Below are 20,175 nucleotides of genomic sequence, written 5' to 3' on the forward strand. Positions count from 1 at the left end.
GGGTGGGGGGAGAGAAAGAGCTTGCTACAAGTAAATGCACTACTACCGAGATCTGAAGTCTGATTTGAAAAGGGGGGGGGGGAGAAGAGAAGTATGAATAAATATTTTGCACACCATCTGCCTGTCTTTCTCATCTCTCCTTCCAGAGTTCCCCCACATTTTCTCATGGGCTTAAAGTGCTTTACGGCATTCCCCTTTCCATAAGGAGATTGCAGGAGGAGGAAATCAAAAGGGAGAGGGGTTAAAAAAACAATATATTGATTTCCTCCTTCTGCAATCTCCTTATGGTATATATATAATACCTCCTGCAAAATAGCAGCAACTTGAAGATGACCCCTTTGAGATGAGAAAAGTAACAAGGAAACGCATTGAAACGTGTGGGATGAATGAATGCGAAGGTATGCAGATGCCCACACAAGCAAATCACTATGAATGTTCCCTGGCCACATCCACACCATACATTTAAAGCACTACGGTGCTGCTTTGAACAGCTGTGCTACCCCCAAATAATTTGGGGAGCTGTAGTATGTTAAGGATGCTGAGAGTCGTTACGATACCCCTATTCCCTCCACAGAACTACAGCTCCCAGAGTGGTTTAACAGTCAGTCCCTCTTCACAGGGAGCTCTGGGAATTGTAGTTCTGTAAGAGGAGTAGTCATCTCCTAACGACTCTCAGCACCCTTAACAAACTTCAGCTCCCAGGCTGCTTTCGGGGAAGCAGTGACTGTTTGACATGGCATTGCAGTCCTTTAAATATATGGTGTGAATATGGCCATTTGTTGTACAAGCTTGCCACAAACAAATCAGGACAGTTGCTCAACAAAAAAATGGATATAACTTGACCTCCGTGTCAGCTTTGTGCAAGCAATGGGTGAATGCTTAATAAACAGGTGACCCGGAAGAGCCCTTAGAGAGCTTTGTCTCTAGGAAGCTGTGCAGAAGAGAATTATTGGATAGTGACTTTTTTTCCAGCCTGCCATGATTCCAGGAAAGTATCCAAACTGAACTGTATCACAGTCCCTCTGCACCAAAAGCCACTCCAGGTCCCATCAGCTTTCTTAATTTCAGCAATATTAATTTAGTGGGGGGGCCAATTTGGGAGTTGGAAATCCTTGCCAATCTACTTCCATGTTACATAGAAATCTACTAGGAGATAGAGAGACACCTTCTGCCCATGTCTGCTTAAGCAAGTGCAGCTTGTGCATTTTCAGGCTTTATCCACAACAATGAGGTCTAGAAACTTGTTTGATTTTTTTATATTTTTTAAAAAAACCAGAAGTGGAGATTTCTAAAAGAGTGGGAAGTCCTGTATACAATTGGGGAGTGGAGTAGAGACCTTTTTTAGCCAAGGGCAGTATTCCATCATGAGCAATCTTGCGGGGGCCGCATGGCAGTAGTATGGGGGGCCAGAGATGTGCAGATAAATGGATGTGACCTGTTGTCACATCCATTTCTCTCTCCCCATCACCAGTCTGAGTTTCTGCAGTCTTGCTCTGAAACAGCCCCCTGAATCACCAGTAATGGGTTACGCCCCCACAATCTATTGGGACACACACACAAAATAATCAAAAATTTTACAGCACTAGACAGGCTTGTGGTATTTGGCGCTGCAGCTTCTGTATCTTGGAGGCCTTCCTTTGCACACACAAGTATGCCAGTCAAACAAGCCCCAACCCTGTGTGTTGCTCTTTGCAGCTGCGGTTGCCGTGATATGTGTGGGAGTGGGAGCAAACAGCGTGCATCTCTCCATGTGGGTGGGTTGGTTTTTTTTTTTTTTTAAAAAAAAAAATATTGTAGTTTATTTTGCCTGTGTGCGTGGGTGGACCCAGGAAGATAACAGGGTTCATGATGTGGGGTTTCTGAGATGCGGTCTGACAGGTAATAATTCCAACTAAGACAGATGCCTGAGATGCTGGGAATCCATAAAAACACTCTCCTGCTCCCACAGTGGGAGGGGAGGCCTTTTTGAAACACATTCCCCACCCCCTGGGATTCTTAAGGGGTGAGCTTTGCGACCCAGGGCAGAAAGTGTCCTTTCCAGAAGGAGGCAGAAGACAGCTTGGCGACCAGAGAACACATGAGAAGACCTGCGCTGAAAGGGAAACGGCAGGGTTTTAGGGAGCAGAGTGTTACATTTCAATCTAGCAGAATTTTGGCGTCATTGGATCTTTCCGGCTTTCACTAAACACCTGCCCCAGATTTCTGGCAAGGCCTGACCTCTCTGTGTCACGATCAGTGCTGTTTCTTTTCTGCTGCAGTTCAGTTTCTGACAAATAGTACTTTGTTTACCTTGTCGTTCACTACTTAATGTAAGCAATACATTTATTTTATTTTATTTTTCCTTTTATATCCCACCTTTCCGCCAAAAAGCTCAATGGGGCTTCCCACCTTTTGACATGGTTTTATTTTACATATATTTACCACCCAGTCTTCACCAGCTCCCAGGCGGATTACAGAATAGGAAAAAGAGATAACCAAATAACCAAAAAAATAACACTGACACAAAAGACTATTGTCTTTGTTATCTCCTGCTCTAAAGGACCTAAAATGCATCAGGTGGAAGCAGAGATTGGTCCATTAGGGCAAAGGACTCACCAACCTCAGTCTACTCTCAGGTCTCCACCAGCCCGCCTTCTTTCTTACAACCAAAATTTAAAAATTCCTTCCAGGAGCACCTTAGAGACCAACTAAGTTTGTTATTGGTATGAGCTTTTGTGTGCATGCACACTTCTTACAACCAGTTTGGGGTCCCCATGTGGCGGGAGGAGGCTGTCTGGCTGTCAGCTTCTTCCTCCTCCTCACTTTCAGTGTTGCCCCTTGTGGAACTCAGCAAGGAGGAACAAAACTAGAATTCGTTGGCTCTGCCTGTCATTAGCTCTGGCGCCCCCTACTGTTGGGCTCCCTGCCTTCCAGCCCACCAGTCCCAATGAGGACTAGCCATCACTGTTGTTAAGGATGGTTCAGTGTATAAAAGATGGAAAGGCCATAATGGGCAAATGACTTGACTGCTTTTGCCATGTATGAGGTTCTCTTGAAGCTGCCCTCCTTTACCTGGTTGGGAGCTGCGCAGGAGGGCAACACCTTTAAGAGCTTCTGTCTCTTCCAGCTGCGTCATCCTCATTCAGTTCCTTCTTTTGCTGGTGTCAGGAGTGCTCAGCCTGCTAATGCTAGATTTTCTGTTTACTCCTCCAGCCAGTGGGCATGTGACAAAGCCATACACTGCCAGCGTCATCCTGTGGCAGAGTCCATGGCTTGAGCGGGCACTGCTGAGCTTAGGATATGTGCTGGGAAGAAAAGAAGAAGAGGAAGAAGAAGAAGAAGAAGAAGAGAGGGCCACATGAACCAACATAAGCTCCCTACATAAGAAACAGAACTGGGATACCTTTTAAGATATATAATGCTACAAGAGACACAAAAGCCTCCTGTGGCAGGGAGTTCCACAGTCTGAGCCTTCTGCACTCAAACCAACCTCCCTCACTAACATCCCTTCTGATGCAAATAGTCTGCTGAGATTTAGTTTGGCCCTTAGACTGCAAATCTAAACACACCTCCTAGGGTTGGAATAGGGCAACCTTTGGCTTTTCACATGCTGTTGGGCTCCAACTCCCATCCCTGCCCTTTGACTGTGCCAGCTGCAGCTGATGGGAACAGAAGTCCAACATCTGAAGGGCCACAGGTTCCTTACCCTCAGGTCTATTGATTTCAATGGGTAGGCTCTGAATAATAATAATAATAATAATTATTATTATTATTATTATTATTATTATTATTATTAATTTATACCTGACCTTCCCGATTCAAAAACCGGGCTCAGGGCGGCTAACAACAAATTTAAAACACTTAATTGATGCAACGAAAAACAGCATAAAGTACAGTATAAAACGTGAATTCAGAATTCAAAAATCAATTTAGGGGGGAAATCCATCCAATAAACATTAGATGATCACCAGGGTTAGCTGGCTAAATTAGTCCTATTTGGGCCAGCGTGGAGAACAGGGGAGAATTAGCTATGGGATCCCAGAGCAGGTAATGCCCTAAGTCACTTTATCAACCGTATTTGCTTGTAGGTCAAATAAATTTGCTGAATTCCATAGTTTTTTTAATTAATAAAAAGTATTTTTAAATGATGTAATAAAGGATGAACCCCTGAAAACCACTGGGAGGGGGGAGGGAACCTCCCCATGCAGAAAACCACTTGAAAGGTATGTAAAGAGGCACAGAAGAGACTGCTTTAGATGAAAAGGCAAAAGATGTTCCAGGAGGAACATAGAATGCAGCTGGATACAACCCACTGTCAAATCAGACCTAAGGCTATTGAGAAGCTGCATGGTGTAGAAGAGGCATCAGCAGGAACATCACGGGAGGAGTGCGTCCAACTACCACACCTCTGGCCTTTGGAAGCATTGATGCTGCCTGAAGGGTAATGCCAAAGAGACAGTGACCCATTGAGGAAGCTGAGACCTTGATATTTGATCAGACTAACTGCATTCTCAGCTAATTTGTAGTGGGCACAGAAGCTATTTCTATTTCTAGGAGGTGCAATGTTATTACATTTGTTGTTTTTGTTGCATGTTGTTGTTTCATTATAGCTGTTATCATGAAATTGTTATTGTGCCTGTTGATTTTTCAGTGATGTATCACTGCTTTCATTGCTGAAAGCTGCTCTGAGCACAATTATTTTGGGGAAAGACAGCGTACGAATAAAAGGAGGAGGAGGAGGAGGCTGGAATGACCTTTGGTTGCCAGCTCCCCTTTGCCCTTGCCACTCGGACGAGAGAGGCTTTGGTTTTTCCCCCCTGCGCAGCAGTCACTTGGCAGCCCTCTGACTTTTAACAGCTACCCGGAGAATGGAGAGACCTAATTATTCATGGTGAAAGTGGCAATCGGGTCACGGCGAGGTTACGGGAAAGGGAAACAAAACACAGGGCATCTCAGCTGACTGCACACACCGGGATGTGGTCTGGTGTAAGTGCCGGTTTTATTCGAATGTATTCTATTTCTTAGCTGGTTTCAAAAAGAACAAAAAACAAAAATATGAAGTAACCCAAAGCGACTTCCAACATAGTCCAACTTTCTTTCTTTCTTTCTTTTGGTAGTTCCTATGTTTTTATTGATGATAGTTGAGAAGAGAATGGATAAATTAACATGCACTGGGTAAGCGACAGCTTTTGTGGCTGATGGGAAAGGCAGCTGGGCTTAATCAAGGTTTTGTAACACTGACTTTATCATTAAAGAATAGTGTATAGATAGAAGTACCCGGCCCCAAAATGCTAACCGAGCTATCTTTATCATTAAGTACAGTGGGTTACTGCTGTGTACATTCATACAGGTTTGCCTGTTATTTGATTTTTTAAAATGTAGATTTCTTAAGTTCTATTCATTAAATGCACAAAGCTTCCTTGGGAAGGTCCCCCCCCCCCACAACAGATGCATCAATAATAAAAACCATAGTCCAACTTTAAAACTTAATTAAAAAAAAACTGGAACAGAATAAAAACCTCAAAACACACCCACAACATTTGCACTATACATTTAAAGCAGTATTGTACCAAGTCATGGCTCTCCCCAAAGATTCCTGGGACAAGTTTTGGCACAGCACTAGGAGTGCTTAAGAATTTAAGAAGAGCCTGCAGGATCAGGCCAATGGCCCGTCTAGTCCAGCATCCTGTTCTCGCAGTGGCCAACCAGATGCTTGTGGGATCTGAGCACAACCCCAGACTCCCCATTCATGAGTCCCAGTAATTGGCATTCGGAGCCATAATGCGTCCAACAGTGGTGGCACAACATCATGGCTGGTAGCCCCTGATACTTATCCTCCCTTCATTTGTCTGATCCTCATTTAAAGCCATGCAAACTTCCCAACATGGAGAGGCAGTGATGGAGGGTGGGGAGGGGAGAGAGAATCTGCCCTTGCTGATTTTCCTACCCGTCACAAGGCTGTAAAAGGAGCAGGAACATCTGTCCATTAAAAGGCAGCAACCCTAAATCACGATAGTCAGTACCGGTCTAGATGACAGATAAGTCTGCCAGCAGCTGTTAACTGTGTTTTGCTAAATACCACTTTCATGCACTGAAGCGATCTATGTCTTCTTTTTCAGATCAGATTTATTTAGAAAAAGTAAAACAAAAACAAAAAAGCCATCCATTGCAACCGAATGAAATTAAATCTAATTTCATGATGCAATTTAACTATATCTAATACACCCCATAGGCTCACATTTAACACAGCCCAGAAAATAGCCCAAATATCCCTGTGAATATTTTACTGGAGTTTGGTGTTGTTCCAGTACAGTTATACCTCGGGTTACAGACGCTTCAGGTGCCGAACGTGGAAGTACCGGAACGGGTTACTTTTGGGTTTCGGCGCTTTGCGCACGCACCGAATCGCGACCCACATGTGTGCAGAAGCGGTACTACGGGTTGCGAACACTGCAGGTTGCGAACGTGCCTCCCGCACGGATCATGTTCGTAACCCGAGCATCCACTGTATCTAAAAAACTGGAGCCCATTCTATAATTAAGAGTCATTCCTCTAGTATAAACCTTTCCACTTATCATCATCATTTATACTTTTGATGATCCGAGTGTGAATAACGCTCCTTACATAGGTAAGATGCAGTTGTCTTGCATTTCTCTATCAGCAGACTTCAGGGTGGGGAGACCCGGAGGATTGCAGAACGAGAACAAAAAACCTTTTAGAAAAAGACACACCTTCCACAAACCCAGTCTCATTAAGGACTGGACATGGTAACTGATCATTGCCTCTTGACTGCTAGAGGGAGGTGGGGAATGAAAGCAGGGTGGTAGTGGAATGGGGACACTAGAATCCTGAACAGGAGTGCTCCACACTGCAACATTTTGTTGCAGATCCCGTCTGCAGAACTTCTAATAACTGAGAACTCTGCTGCAATTGCAGGTGATGTGGGGAAAAGGGCCCACCCACTTGTCTCTATAGCAACAGGGCAAGCTCTTTGGATATGTAAATGGAGGTACTTGGCTGGCCAGCTCAGGGCATTATCTTGAAGGGGAACATGGTTAATAAGGCCTAGAAAGGCTACAATCTTACAAAGAAATGGTCTCTAACAGATTGTAACCTCACAGATCACAGGTTTGGGAAGGGACCCACAGGTATCATTCAGACTGACCCCACAATATTACAACAATGTGTTAAAGCAGTTGAAGGTATCCAATAATTTTTTTATAAATAAATGTCCGGGGGGAGGTTTCTCATTCTGACCATTCACAACGCTGGTCCAGATGCACCTGGGATCTAATGTGGGATCAACCAGCTTTCTCTGTGCGCATACGCAGTTGTGGTTTCTGACACAGTCTTGGGCCTTTGGGATCTGTGATACCTTAATCTGCGGCATCCTTCTCAAAACAGAACAACATTGTTAATTGCTTCTGATTTCCCCTCAACAAAACGCAGCCACCATAGAGGGGACGGATGGGGAACGGAATGTATCAACATCACATAATCCTTTTGATTCTCAGTGAGGATTAGGGAAAGTAATGCATTGGGGGATCCTCTGGGACTCTGTGTGTGGCTCGGCATTTCAGTGTGACAAACTAATTGCTTGATGTGATTGTGAATAATTTACTCAATGCTGCTCTTTCCACCCCCATGCAAAGTCCCCAGCTTTTCTTTAATTGCGGGTGTTGTGTGGAGGGGTCTCTTTTAAAGACGGAGACAAGGGTGGATAGAAAGAGGGAAAGATGCTGGCTGTCGCTCAAACAACAGCTGGAGAAAAAGGAACGCAAATGCCAAGAACAAGACACTTTTGATGAATGAATAACGAAACGGGGCCTTTAACAGTGGAAAACATCCTACCCACCATGCTCTGCGGTTGGGACTTCTGCATGTCTGGTAGAAGGGGCTCCACAGCCACACTCAAGAGCAGGGGTAGGCAAACTAAGGCCCAGGGGCCGGATCCGGCCCAATCGCCTTCTCAATCCAGCCCATGGACAGTCCAGGAATCAGCATGTTTTACGTGAGTAGAATGTGTCCTTTTATTTCAAATGCATCTCTGGTGTGATGGCCTGGGAATCAGATTCAGAGGCTGAACCTGAGGAATCCCAGCCTGCACAGGAGTCCCCGCCTCCAGAACCAGCTAAACCGTGGCTGGGGCTTGAACCTGAAGGGTCCTCACCTGTGCCGGTCCTCAGGTGCAGGCACCAGCTGAGTCTGCTCTGGCTCCAGAGGTGATCAAGGACCCATTGCCTGCAGGTGCTCCACTCTCAGCCCTGTCAGGGGAAGGTGAGTCTCCCCCTGGGTCCAGTAACCCTCCAGCCCCTCCGGAGCTGCAGAGGCTCAGGGCAGAGAGGCAGAGGGAACTAAGTTCTTGCAGGAGGAGTGCTCGCCTCCAGGCCAGGAGAGGCGAGTCACCTGTGGACTGGGGCCGCCATATGCCTCGGGGCAAATAAAAGCCAGCCAGCCCAGTCCCAGGTTGTGGGTGCAACATTGTTGGTAACCTGTTCCTGCCGGCACCTTGTCCTGTTCTTCTACCAGAGTTCCTGACCACACCTGACTCCTTGCCTTGGACCCCGCTTCAGCCTTGATGGACAGCCTCCATACCACACCCTTGACCTCAGACTAGACCCGAACCACGCCGCACGGTAACCCCCTGGGACCAGCACATCTGGGTTATTTGTGGGGCATAGGAATTCGTTCATTTTTATTTATTTTTTCAAAATATAGTCCGGCCCCCCACAAGATCTGAGGCACAGTGGACCAGCCCCCTGCTGAAAAAGTTTGCTGACCCCTGCTCAAGCGTGTGCCAGGTGCTGCAGGGGTGAGCTAGCTTTTTCATCCCGAGGGCCACATTCCCTTTTGGACTGCCTTCCAGGGGCCTCATGCCAGTCACAGGTGGGAGCAGAGCCAAAAGTGGACAGAGCAACATTTGCACCATTATTGCACCTATGCAAAGTAGAGCGGTTTATACTCGCCCTGCATCTCAATCCTCCATCCAGGTGAGCAAGAGGCAATATGAGAGCTATGCCACAAACTTCTGGGAGGCTGTGAATTGGGGCAAGCCAGAGATGTGGCCAGGGCATGGCTAGGAAGGAAGTGTGGCCTGCGGATAGTCCCATGGTCCTTAGAGAGAGGGCTGCATCTGGCCTTCCAGAGCTGAGATACAGTGAGGGGAGAGTGCTGTTGAACTCAGGTCCTGCTCGTGTGTTTCCTGGTTGGCCCCTGTGAGAACAGGATGGTGGACTAGATGGGCTTTGGGCCCGATCCAGAGGGATCTTTTTACGCTCTTGTTAATTTTCGGTGGCAGCTGAAGCAGAAAATGGGCAACCCTGACTGCAGCAGCAGCAGCAGCAGCAGCAGCAGCAGCAGCAGCAGCAGGTCACTCCAGGGAAGCCTGCTGTGTATTCAGTGACAGCAGACATGTGAAACGGCCCAAAATAAGGGATGAACAAAGCGCAGAAGAGGTCATGGGACAGCTGCTTGCAGACTTGACGCCCGCGCTGGATGTGGGGTTCCTTGCTGGAAGGGGTGATAGGAAGAGGGCTGGGAGCAAAGTGTCAGTGAAGCAATACCTGAGGGGTGGAGAGAGCCACACTTCTGCTAGCTCAAAACTAGGTCAGTTGCTCCGCTGTGTTAAAAACTAGTGCAACCCCCGGTGTTGACATGTTTGCAGCACCCCGGCTTTCCCTGCGCCAAGCCTCCTGCTGGAACTAACACTGCAGCTCCAACGGTAGCTGAGCTGAAGGCAAGATGCCGCTCTGCGGGGGTGCCCTTCTCCGTTTCTGGGAGGGGAAAGCAGTGCAGCATCCCAGATACTGAAGCTGCAAGATTACTGACGGCAGAGGAGCTTCTGGGTCGTCGTTGTTGTCCCCCCCCCCCCCCCGCACTCCCTTGGTCCTTCCCAATGAGGACCCCAGACTATGAAATTCCACAAGTGCTCTTACCTGTTTATTTGAAATCAGCACACAATTTCCATTCAATTATTTTAGGACTCAGCATGCCAGACCTGCAACAGAATGTTGCCGTGTGTAAACTCGCCTCCCAAGACTTGTGCTTTTGTTTTGGGACTCCAGCCGGACAGTTAAGACCTTCCTCCAAAATATTCAGTTCCACTGTCCATGTTTTATGCAGAAGCCCATCCACATTGGCAAGCCATGGCTTTTGAGATGCTTAATTCAATTTAGAATGATTTCTAAAATGGGCTGCTGATTTTTTTTAAGGGTTGACGGTTGGTTTTTTGTTTGTTTTGTTACTTCTGCAAAACCTCAGTGTTTCCCCAGTGGATGTCAATATCCCTCCCTTGTTTTAGTGCCAATGCTGTCGGCACTCAACACCAGAGGTTGGGTTGGGGTTTTTTTTGTTGTTTTTTTGCTCTTGGGGTACTTAACTACAGTGGTACCTTAGGTTAAGTACTTAATTCGTTCCGGAGGTACGTACTTAACCTGAAACTGTTCTTAACCTGAAGCACCACTTTAGCTAATGGGGCCTCCTGCTGCCGCTGCGCCGCCGGAACACAATTTCTGTTCTCATCCTGAAGCAAAGTTCTTAACCTGAAGCACTATTTCTAGGTTAGCGGTGTCTGTAACCTGAAGCATATGTAACCTGAGGTACCACTGTATTTGCTTTGATGCTTAACGATGTGTTGCTCTTTAAAGGGGGCAGAACTGGAAACTAAATGCTGGGTTAGGAGGATCTTTTGTCTCTTATATAGCCAGCCCAATAGTCTATTGGGAAGCTAATCAGTGCAAGACTCACTAAAACAAAGGGAAGGTTCCCAGGGACACAGAGCTTCCCATGGTGCATCTGCAGCAGCACAACCAGGCGCCTTCATCTACCCCACCTGCAACAAAACATCTCTCTCCTGTATCTGTCCCCATAGCAGGCGCTGTAACTCTCCAATGGTTTGACTTCACTCCCAGAGGCACACTCCTCCATTGTCTCCCGTGACCGACGGATGCCAACCCAACCCTAGTGCACGAGGATCGGATGGGGGCTGGCTACTTGAATGGGGGGGGGGGCACCCTCAGGTTGTGATTTCAAGACCATTCCCCAGCAGCGACTGGCAAAGCATTTCACTCTCACTTTCTATTCCTGCTCTCGGGAAGCCCCCCCACCCAGGACTCGCAAAAGAAATACAAAAGCACACAGTCAAAAAAACAAGAGCAAAATTTCCAGGCTGTGCGAAGGACAGAAAACGGGGGATTGCAGGCACGGGGACTTTTAAGCATCCAAGGAAAAAAATTACTGGAGCAGAAAAACTCAAGCCAGCACAAAGCCAGCCAGAAGGCAAATTCCTGGGCTGCGGCAGCAAGCTTTGCTAACCCTTGGCACGGGGAGGGGGGGAAAGCCAGACGTTTCGACATGGCAGAAGAGATATCCGAGGGGTTCCACTCCATGGCCAAGGGCTCCAGCGAAATGAGGCTGCACACCACTGCCTAGAGGGCCTGTGGCCTATTTTAGAGAACCCTCACAGCACAATCCTATAAACCCATCGACTCAGAACTAAGTTCAGCGAGGCTAACTCTCAAGGGAAATGCATTCAGGATTAGAGTCCAACTTGCCCCCCCCCTTTTTTTGGTTTGCCTTTTTGACGTGGGAGGGGTCCATTTCCAGTCAAAGAAAGCGCCACATGCCATTCCCATTTTTTTCAGCCAAGAGATCCTTTGTACATCTGCTGAGGAACTACTGTGCGGTGCAAAGGATTGTGAGGGGCTCTCACACACAGCTTGGCCAAGGCACCAATCCAGCTAGGCCTCACCCTACCCCTGAGTGAATTAAGAGGGTGCTACAGAAGGACCTACCGTCGCCCTGCGTCGCAAAGAAAGATGGGTGTAGAAGTCAGAGGGAGGTCACAGAAATGGAGGTGGTCAATAGTCTATCCAAATTGAAGTGTTCCGGAAGATCATATTTTGAACGGCTGGCAGACTTCCGGAAGGCTTCTGGCTGACCACTGGGAGAACATGGGCCACTGGCCTGATCCGCCAGCCAGGCACTTCTTAGGTTGTTAGAAACAAGAAGTAAATTTGTAGGAAAATAAGGACTTTATTGGAAAAGAACTACAATGAGAAATGCTAGGATAACATTCAGAAATATAGCTTCCCTCTGTTGTAATGCAGCTGGGCACATATCTCATATTCACTGTGTGTGAGAGTGTGAGGGAGAGACTATGGATAACAATGTATTTAATTCTTGTTGTTAATAGCTTAAATATCTATTTTGCTAATATAAAACTTGATTTAGTAAAGCAAAATCAGATTCCGAAAATAAATTGTGCTTTGGTTGTGTTTATTTCACTAGCAGTGACAGAGCTGGGGAGGCAAAGAGGATAGTCAGTCAAACACCTCCGCTTCGCTACATGTCAGAGAATCTGGATAGCAGAGATTTCATCCATTAATCCGTTCAAAGTAGACTAGAGTAGACCACAATCTTACAGAATGCTTGCAGGGGAGGGGAGGAGTTTAGAAGGGAGGGCATTTCCAGTGGAGGTGCTCCCCCTAGTGGTACCCAAGGAGCAAATTGCTCCTGACGACACAAGTCAGCCAAACCTTACATTACATAGAAAGATAATCACTAGATAGTCGTCAAACTGGAGGCAAAACTCCTCCCCACCCACAAATATAAAGCTCATCCCAGATCCTGAGCAGCTGTGAGGCTCCAGCCATAAACCACAAGCTTAACATCAGGATGCCCAATTTGTTTTATGAGTGACTTACCATTCTCGAATTATTTGGGGTGGGGCGGGCGGGGAGGAAGGCTGATCTACATTTTGCCATGTGCTGCTCCACATTGTAGACAGTGAAAGAGAGTCCTGAGAGGGAAGACCAGTTTTCCACAGCTACGCTATTTGCTCCAGAGGTTCAAAGGTCTTGAATGATCACTGGTGCAGACTCTCCTGGCGATTTGTCCTGGTGATCCAGGATAACAGCACGGCCTTTTCGTGTGTGTGTGTAGTTCAGCTTCAGTATTCATGCACCAAGGAACAAAGGTCAATTCTAAAGCCGCAGCCCTGGAATCCTGGAATTTTTCATGTTGTTTTCCTTTTCTTCTTAGGCCTGCCTGCTTCTGCCCCGTCCCCTGCCTTTGCGCCCTCTCCGCCTAGAGCCTGCAACGAAGGCAGCTGCAGCTTGCTGCCGACGGCCCAAGCCCAGAGGCACATCTCCACATGGTGAGGCGTCCAGACCTGTTCTGCATCAACTAGGAAATGGATCAAGAACGAGGAATCGGTTGAGCTGTGTGCTTTGAGGATGTAGAAACCCTGAGACTGGGTGACAGCGCCCCTTCCCAAATCATGCCCCTCACTGGCCCTGCCCTGAGCCCTGCTTGGGTTCTGCTGCACAACTGGAATTTGTCCTTGAGCTGTGATCTGGCTTCTTGTTTGCCTGGATGGAGGGGGTGTGTGTGTAGAAAGAAACACACCCTTTGTGAGCACTGCTCACTTCTGCCTCTGGCTAAGTCCCCAGAAGGTTGTCTACAAGGGAATATGGCTCTCTGACTGAAAAAGGTTTTCCCCAAGAAATACTACCGAGCTAAATGGACCAACGGTCGGATTCAACATATGGCAACTTTCTATGGGAACTGGACAAAAAGCCGGAAACACACAGGAACAAATAATTGCAGAACCAGAAGAAACTTGACTTGTTTTGGAGCTTTTAAATAATTATTATTTTAAGTGAAGAGGCAGGGCTTTAAAGGTGGAGACAGAATCCTATTGGTGGGCAGAGAGGAAGGGTTTCTTCCTGGCATATATGGTAGCAATGGAATGCACATAGAAGGTTTCTGTGAGCTGGAAGTCTGTGTGTTCAGTGTTCTAGCTCACAAGGAGAACCCTCCACATCCAGCAGGCATCCCTACCTGTCCAGAATGTCCCAACTTCTCCCGCCTTACCTTCGTTTAGCTTCTTGACACAGCTCTGGATTCCGACAAGGTAGAGCAGGTAGTGCTTGAGGGTGTACTGGACAGGGACAAGGCCTGGCAGAGACTCTACTGCTTCATCGGCCATAAAGGCAGCTGCTTCCGGGGCTCCGGAAGTCAGAATCGCTGCAATGGGAGCAAAGGCAGATGTTGGGAAGGATGGCGGGAGAGCAATATCACACATGAACCTTGAGCTCTCAACACCTTCAGGGTACTTCCGAAGCTACAAGATTCTTAAAGAGGGAGAAGGAAATACGAGCAGAAGAATCTGCATTATGCAGAGTAGGACCATCCTGTCAACTCCATCCAAAGCAGGTTGAATCCTTCCTTCATGACTCCTAAGGATCCAAGTCTCACTGTCCCCTCCTCAGGCCGTGCCCCACCCTCGAGTGCTGTTGCCTGGCTGGAGTGCCTCCCTCAGCTGCAATCATAATACCTCTTGCTTGCCTGACTTTTGTGTGGCTGGGATGTTCAAAATCTGACTTTGTATAAGGCAGCCTCTTACGCCCCCAGCAGTCCCAGTCAGCATGACTAGCCGTCAGGGATGACGGTCCTCGTAGCCTAACAACATCTGGAGGGTCACAGATTAGCCACCCCTGCCCTCAAAAGGCTGGAATTATTTTTATTTGTAAAGCACCGCTGCTGCTGCTGCTCATACAGCTTGACAAGATTAAACCCCGTGGATCCTGGCTGAAAGCTTAAACAAAGAAGCAAAAAATTTAGACCAATATGTAGCAGTCTGTAATAAACATGGGGCAAGAATATGCCATCTGGAATACGAAACTCCACTCAGGCAGAGCGAGGTGGAATAGGCAGCCACATTCTTGGTTTCGGTCCCATCTACCTCATTATGCTACTTTAAACAGCCATGGCTTTCCCCAAAGAATTCTGGGAACTGTAGTTTCTTAAGGATACTGAGAGCCGTTAGGAGACCTCAGTCCCAGAGTGGTTTCACAGTCAATTCCTCTCCTCATGGAACTCTGGGAATTGCAGCTCTGTGAGCAGAATTGGGATCTCCCAGCAACTCTCCACACCCTTAACTAATTCCCAGGATGCTTTGGGGGAAGCCATGATGGTTTAAAGTGGTATGAAACAGCTTTAAATGTAAGGTGCAGATGTGGCCTTAGACAAGGTTAGGTGAGGAATGAGGGAAGCTCTTGATATTAATTTGAGCCCTATTCATGTTACTTCTGCATAGGGCATACATGGGCAGAGTGGGACCCCCTCTTGTTCTTTCACTAAGCATGTATGTGTTGTGTGCAAAAAAAATATAGAGCCCAACATGCAAGATCCAGATACTTAATTATTCAGGTTTTCCAGTAGCATAGAATCCCTGCTCATGAAGAAGCAGCAACACTGCAGGCTTTCTCATTTTCTTTTTTAAAGCTGTGGAACACATGCTGTCAAACAGGCAAGCCACTGTTTATTTCTGTATCCCTCTTGTTGGGGAAAAAATGTTACTACCTCCACTCCTAATAATAATAATAATAATAATAATAATAATAATAAAATAAATAAATAAATAAATAAATAATTTTTTTCAGGGGTTGTGAATGAAGTGATCCAAATTTGCATTATGTGTGTATAATTTTAATTCAACTGCACTGACTTTCTTTCTTTCTTCTTGTATGTTATAGAAGTGTCTGCCCTTTCTTAAATAAATAAAAAATCAAGAGAAAGAGAGAGAAAAATTCAAGTTCTGAAGAATCACAGTTCCTTAGATCATCAATGACAGGCAAGCTTCTCTGAAGGGTGGCTTCCCTCTTGTGGAGTAGGTGCTACCTTGCCTTGTATAGCCACAGAAGACTGTTGTGTTGGTTCTATAGGAGACCTGGCAGGCCATCATCCCAGAATCCTCTGCACCACACAAGAGTTTGGTGGCAGAGAGGTGGGGGAGCTTCAGGAGGCAAATGGGTTTGGAAAAAATCACATGATTGCACAAGTGTTTGAGAAAATCCAGGCAGCACTCGGGCCAGGCCGAGCTGAGCTAATGGAAGGGGCCTTGCTGTGTCTGCAAATGCTCTTCCACATGGGAAGTTGCCTTATACTGAGTCAGACCACTGGTCTATCTGGATCAGTATTGCCAACACTGGTTGGCAGCAGATCTCCAGGTTTCAGAGTGGGAACATGAAGCTGGGGCCTTCTGTGTGCAAGGCAGATGTTCCTCCACTGAGCTACCACCGTTCAAGAAGAAATGTTTTGCTGTGATCACGTTAAGAGAACGTTGGGTGAATGAAAGAGCACAATCATTGCTCAAACGCCTTTCAGGATGTGTAGGCAAAGAAATACAGGAAATAAACAAACCTGCAGGCTTCAGGGCCTTTCCTACCTGAAGCTGTGGCGGGCCCCACAGCCTTGAGTTTGCACAGCTCAGTCATGGCAGCTGCTACGTCAGGGAGGAGCTGGAAGGCTTTTCTGGTGCAACTCTCCACCATCTCGCTGGAGTTAGTGGCCACCAGCTGCTGGAGTCGAGGGCGAAACTTGCCTCTCTGCAGGGAAGAGAGAAGGCAGTCATTCCCACTTGGGCCTACACTGCTGACTTAAAATTAGTTCTGAGTCTCATATGCTCACTCAGGACAGAGCTACGCTATAGAATGCTCTGCCAGGCGCCTTTATTGTGCTGCCAGCTTTGCAGTGCCAAGACCTGCCCTCCAGGCTTCTGAATAACTGAGCTGGTGCTATTTTGCTGTTATTGGGGCACTTTGTGTGTGTAAAATATAAAGAGGAATTGCAGGTCTTCTGGATGAGTTCTGTTAATGGTATAGTATATTCATGCTTATGATTTTAAATGTTTTTTTAAATCTCTCAGAGACCTGTTGGAAACAAATGATTATAAAGTCCAAAAAGTAAAAATATATTACCATTATTATAATGTGATTACTGTTATTTCATTTCACAGGCATTTCCCGTCACCTAAACAGTCAGTGAGTATTTCTATTTTATTTTTAACTTCCGTGAGCAGATGGGGCGTGTGAGGGGTAGACATTCTAAAACAGGGATGGGGAACGTGGCCCTACAGATGCTGTTGGTCTCCAACTCCCATCAGGCCCTGCCAGCGTGGTCCGTGAGCAGGGATGGTGGGAGCTGTGGTCCAGCTGTATCTGGAGGGCTGCAAGTTCCTGTGACTAAGCACGATCATGCCCCTGGGTCCATGCTGCCTCTGCTCCACAGGGCAACCGACTCTGGCAGAATTACTTACGGAAAGCTTCCATTCCATCAGCCTCACCAGCTCTTCTTTTGTCAAGTGTTTGTCCTTCCGCCCGGAAACAACAACTGGCAGCTCCTCTTGATACCTGCAAATGGTAACACAGGGAAGGGAGTAAAAACAATAAAATGGTTTTGAATAGCATTGAAAAGATCAGAGAGGAGAAACACATTTCCCCCTTCTTCAATTAAATTGATTCGGGCAAAGCTCACAAGAGACAAAAAGAGAAGAACTGCACAGGCCAGAGACTTGTCCAATTCATTGTTCTGGGGACTGGCACTGCTCTGCTGCAGAAGTCATACTGGACTATACGATTGGCAGGGGAGAACTTGGTGGCTCCGTTGCTGCTGCCCCCAAGAAGGGCCTTTTCAGTGGTGATTCCCTGGATGTGTAATGCCTTCCCTAGTGAGCTGTGCCTGTCTCCATTATCATTAGCTTTCAGGAGGAATTTAAAAACATTCATGTTTACCCAAGCATTGGATGGCTAAAGAATTCTGTTCCTAGCAACCTTGAGATCACTGGATACAGGAATGTTTTTAACAGAAGATGATTTTAGATTGGATTAATTGTAATCGTTTCAGAATGCTTTTGTTTTGTTTTTAATTGTGCTTCTGTTTGCCACCCTGGGCTCCTTGGGAAGGAAGGGTGGGATATCAGTTCAATAAATTAGCAATTCAATAAATAATCTTAGCAAGAGGCCCATTCAGTACGACATAAAAATCAGAGGGGGCAAGTAAGGATACACATAAAACAAAGTGATAAAAATATTAAGGGCACGAATAAGAAACAAGTGCCATAAGATTCTCCAGCTCTGCTGCCAGTTATGAAAAATCATCACAGTGTTAAGGCTGCAACTGAAGCATCAAAACATAAGAAGAGTCCGGAGGCCATCACTATACATCTTCCATAGTTTAGCTATGTGTTAAGAAGGCTTTCCTTTTGTGCGTCCCAAATCTTCCAGTGTTCTGCTTCACTGAATGTACGAAGAGAGAGGGAACCCCCCAGACGCTCTTTGCTGTAGCAGGTGTGCTCTGCTACCTGCTGAAAACGTTTACCATTTATCCAAAGCAATGGTTTTCCCCTTCTTGCTCGCTTTGGCCATGACCACATCCTGGTAAACATTCAAAACCGCTCTCCAGTATGCAGGGTCATCACATCCATAAAGTCCTCCTTCCAGCCCCATCATTTAAGGTTTCCTGAAACCGAAGGCAAAAACAAAAGCAGGGAACTAAGCAGCAGGGCCTTGGAGAAAATAATAATAATAATAATAATAATAATGGCAGCATTTACACCTCACCTTTTTCCCAACGAGCTCTAGATGGGCCTCCGCCTCTTAGTAACCAGATCCTATTTTAATGCCTGACGGCAGTTTACTATTTTATTGTGTATTTTATTTAATGTGTATTTTATTTGAGATTATATTATTGGAACAGGCATTTTATTTGCTTTTTGTTTACCAGCTACTCAGAGAGGCCATTGTACTGTAAAGCAGTCTTAACCTTTTAAAAAATCCTTAACATAATAAAAAAATGGATTGCACTGCAAGTTTGCATACATGAAAGTGACCTCACCCTGAAAACTATGTGGTTCCCCCCTCAATGATCCTGCTTGGGAAGAAGGTGGCAGTTTACTGACCAAGGATACAAACCTAGCAGAGATCCAACTTCAGGTTATATCCAATGGTAGTCATACTCAGAGTAGACCCATTGCAACTGCTAGACATGACTTAGGCCCATTAATATATATGTCTACTTTCAGTAGTAGTACTTAGCTAGTACAACCTTTAGTCATACATACAAACACCCATATAAATCACGGTGCATATTATGGGTCTTTCCCCCTCTAATTATGGCTGAGACCGGATCCTACCTGAGGGGTTTACTCCCAGAGTAAACCGCCTTGCTGAAATCCTACACAGAATAGCAGTACTGTTTTAAAGTGACCTACCCCACTGAAATCACAGGTCTTCAACAGGACAGATCCAAACTTAAGCCATTCAGTAGGCTCACTGGCATCCTCATTAAAATCATAGGACTTGTGTGAGGTTTTCTCCAATGGGATGGATCCAATCGTAAGCCATTCTAATAAGCAGATTCATGGTAATCATGGGACTTCTCTCTAATTATGGCTAAGACGGGATCCAACCTGAGGGCTTGACTCCTAGAGTAAACAGCTCTGCTGAAATCCACAGGGCTGTCATTTCCCTCCGTAAACCTACTTAGGAGGAGGAGGATAGCAGTAGTTTGTTAAGTTTACCTACCTGGATATCAGTCCCACGGAAACCACAGGATATATGGGTCTTTTCCAATGGGTAAGTCAAACTTACAGCATCGTGGGAATTTTGGGTCTTCCAATCTTAATCATGGCGAAGCTGGGACCCACCCTGAGGGGATGGCTGGGTCTTGGGATTCAACCCCCTTAAAATGCCAAACTCCTGAGATCTTCCAACAGGTCGGATCCAAACGGGGTGATGTGGGTGTTTACTCCCCGAGTAAACAACCCCAGTGAAATCCAAGGGGCTTTCATTCCCCCCTTACTTGTACTGTGTTAAGTTTACTTGCCCCATTAAAACCCCACAACTTCTGGAATGGGAGGGATCCAGCCTTAAGCCATACTTACGAGCAGACTCACTGGCATCACGGGACTTCTGGGTCTTCCTATTTAACTATATGACTGAGCCAGGATCCGACCTGAGGGGTTTACTCATGGAGTAAAGAGCCCTTGCTGGAATCCACGGGGCTTTCATTTCCGCTCCGTAAACCTAATATGGAAGGAAGCAGCAGCAGCGGCGGTTTAGCCTAGCCTCACCTAAGCGGGAGCCCTGGGTCAGCCAACGGGCCTTGCTCGCGAGTAGCCCCCCCTCGCAGGATCGTGGCCGTTTGCCGTCTCCCGCCCCTCCTGCGCCCTCGGGCAGGCGCCGCCGTGCGTCCGGCCGGGGTCCAGGCGGCGCTCTCGCTCCGCGGGCCGCGCTTCCTCCGGCGCCCGGGCCCGGCCCTTTCCGTTCGCGCGGGCCCCTCCTCCCGCTCGGCCCGCCCTCCTTCCCCGGCTGCGTTGCCTGTGCTGCGGGCGGTGTTGCTGCTGCTGCTGCT

The 20,175-nt window shown here is 46.8% G+C and overlaps 1 protein-coding gene across 8 annotated transcripts; it reads right to left on the reverse strand.

The window, feature by feature from the left end:
• Positions 1-2,386: 2,386 nt before the first annotated feature.
• Positions 2,387-20,025, reverse strand: LOC307202551 (uncharacterized protein). 8 transcript variants are annotated; one of them, XR_013832925.1, is made up of 7 exons: positions 19,895-20,025; positions 18,142-18,282; positions 17,081-17,174; positions 16,211-16,370; positions 13,855-14,007; positions 12,684-13,164; positions 2,387-3,284 (listed from the first exon to the last, which is right to left on the reverse strand). XR_013832925.1 is itself a non-coding variant. In XM_079952647.1 (6 exons), exons 2-6 carry the CDS (start codon positions 18,270-18,272, stop codon positions 3,229-3,231), a joined length of 594 nt encoding a protein of 197 aa, XP_079808773.1. In that variant the 5' UTR covers positions 18,273-18,282; positions 19,895-20,025; the 3' UTR covers positions 2,387-3,228. The 8 variants fall into 8 exon arrangements, 6 of the variants coding, with proteins under 6 accessions (XP_079808773.1, XP_079808774.1, XP_079808769.1 ...); XR_013832926.1 differs by lacking the exon at positions 2,387-3,284 and adding an exon at positions 5,596-5,937; XM_079952647.1 differs by lacking the exon at positions 12,684-13,164.
• Between the last annotated feature and the right edge of the window lie 150 nt (positions 20,026-20,175).

Source organism: Podarcis cretensis (genome assembly GCF_951804945.1).
Source record: "Podarcis cretensis genome assembly, chromosome: 14".
In the NCBI taxonomy this organism is placed as follows: Eukaryota; Metazoa; Chordata; class Lepidosauria; order Squamata; family Lacertidae; genus Podarcis; species Podarcis cretensis.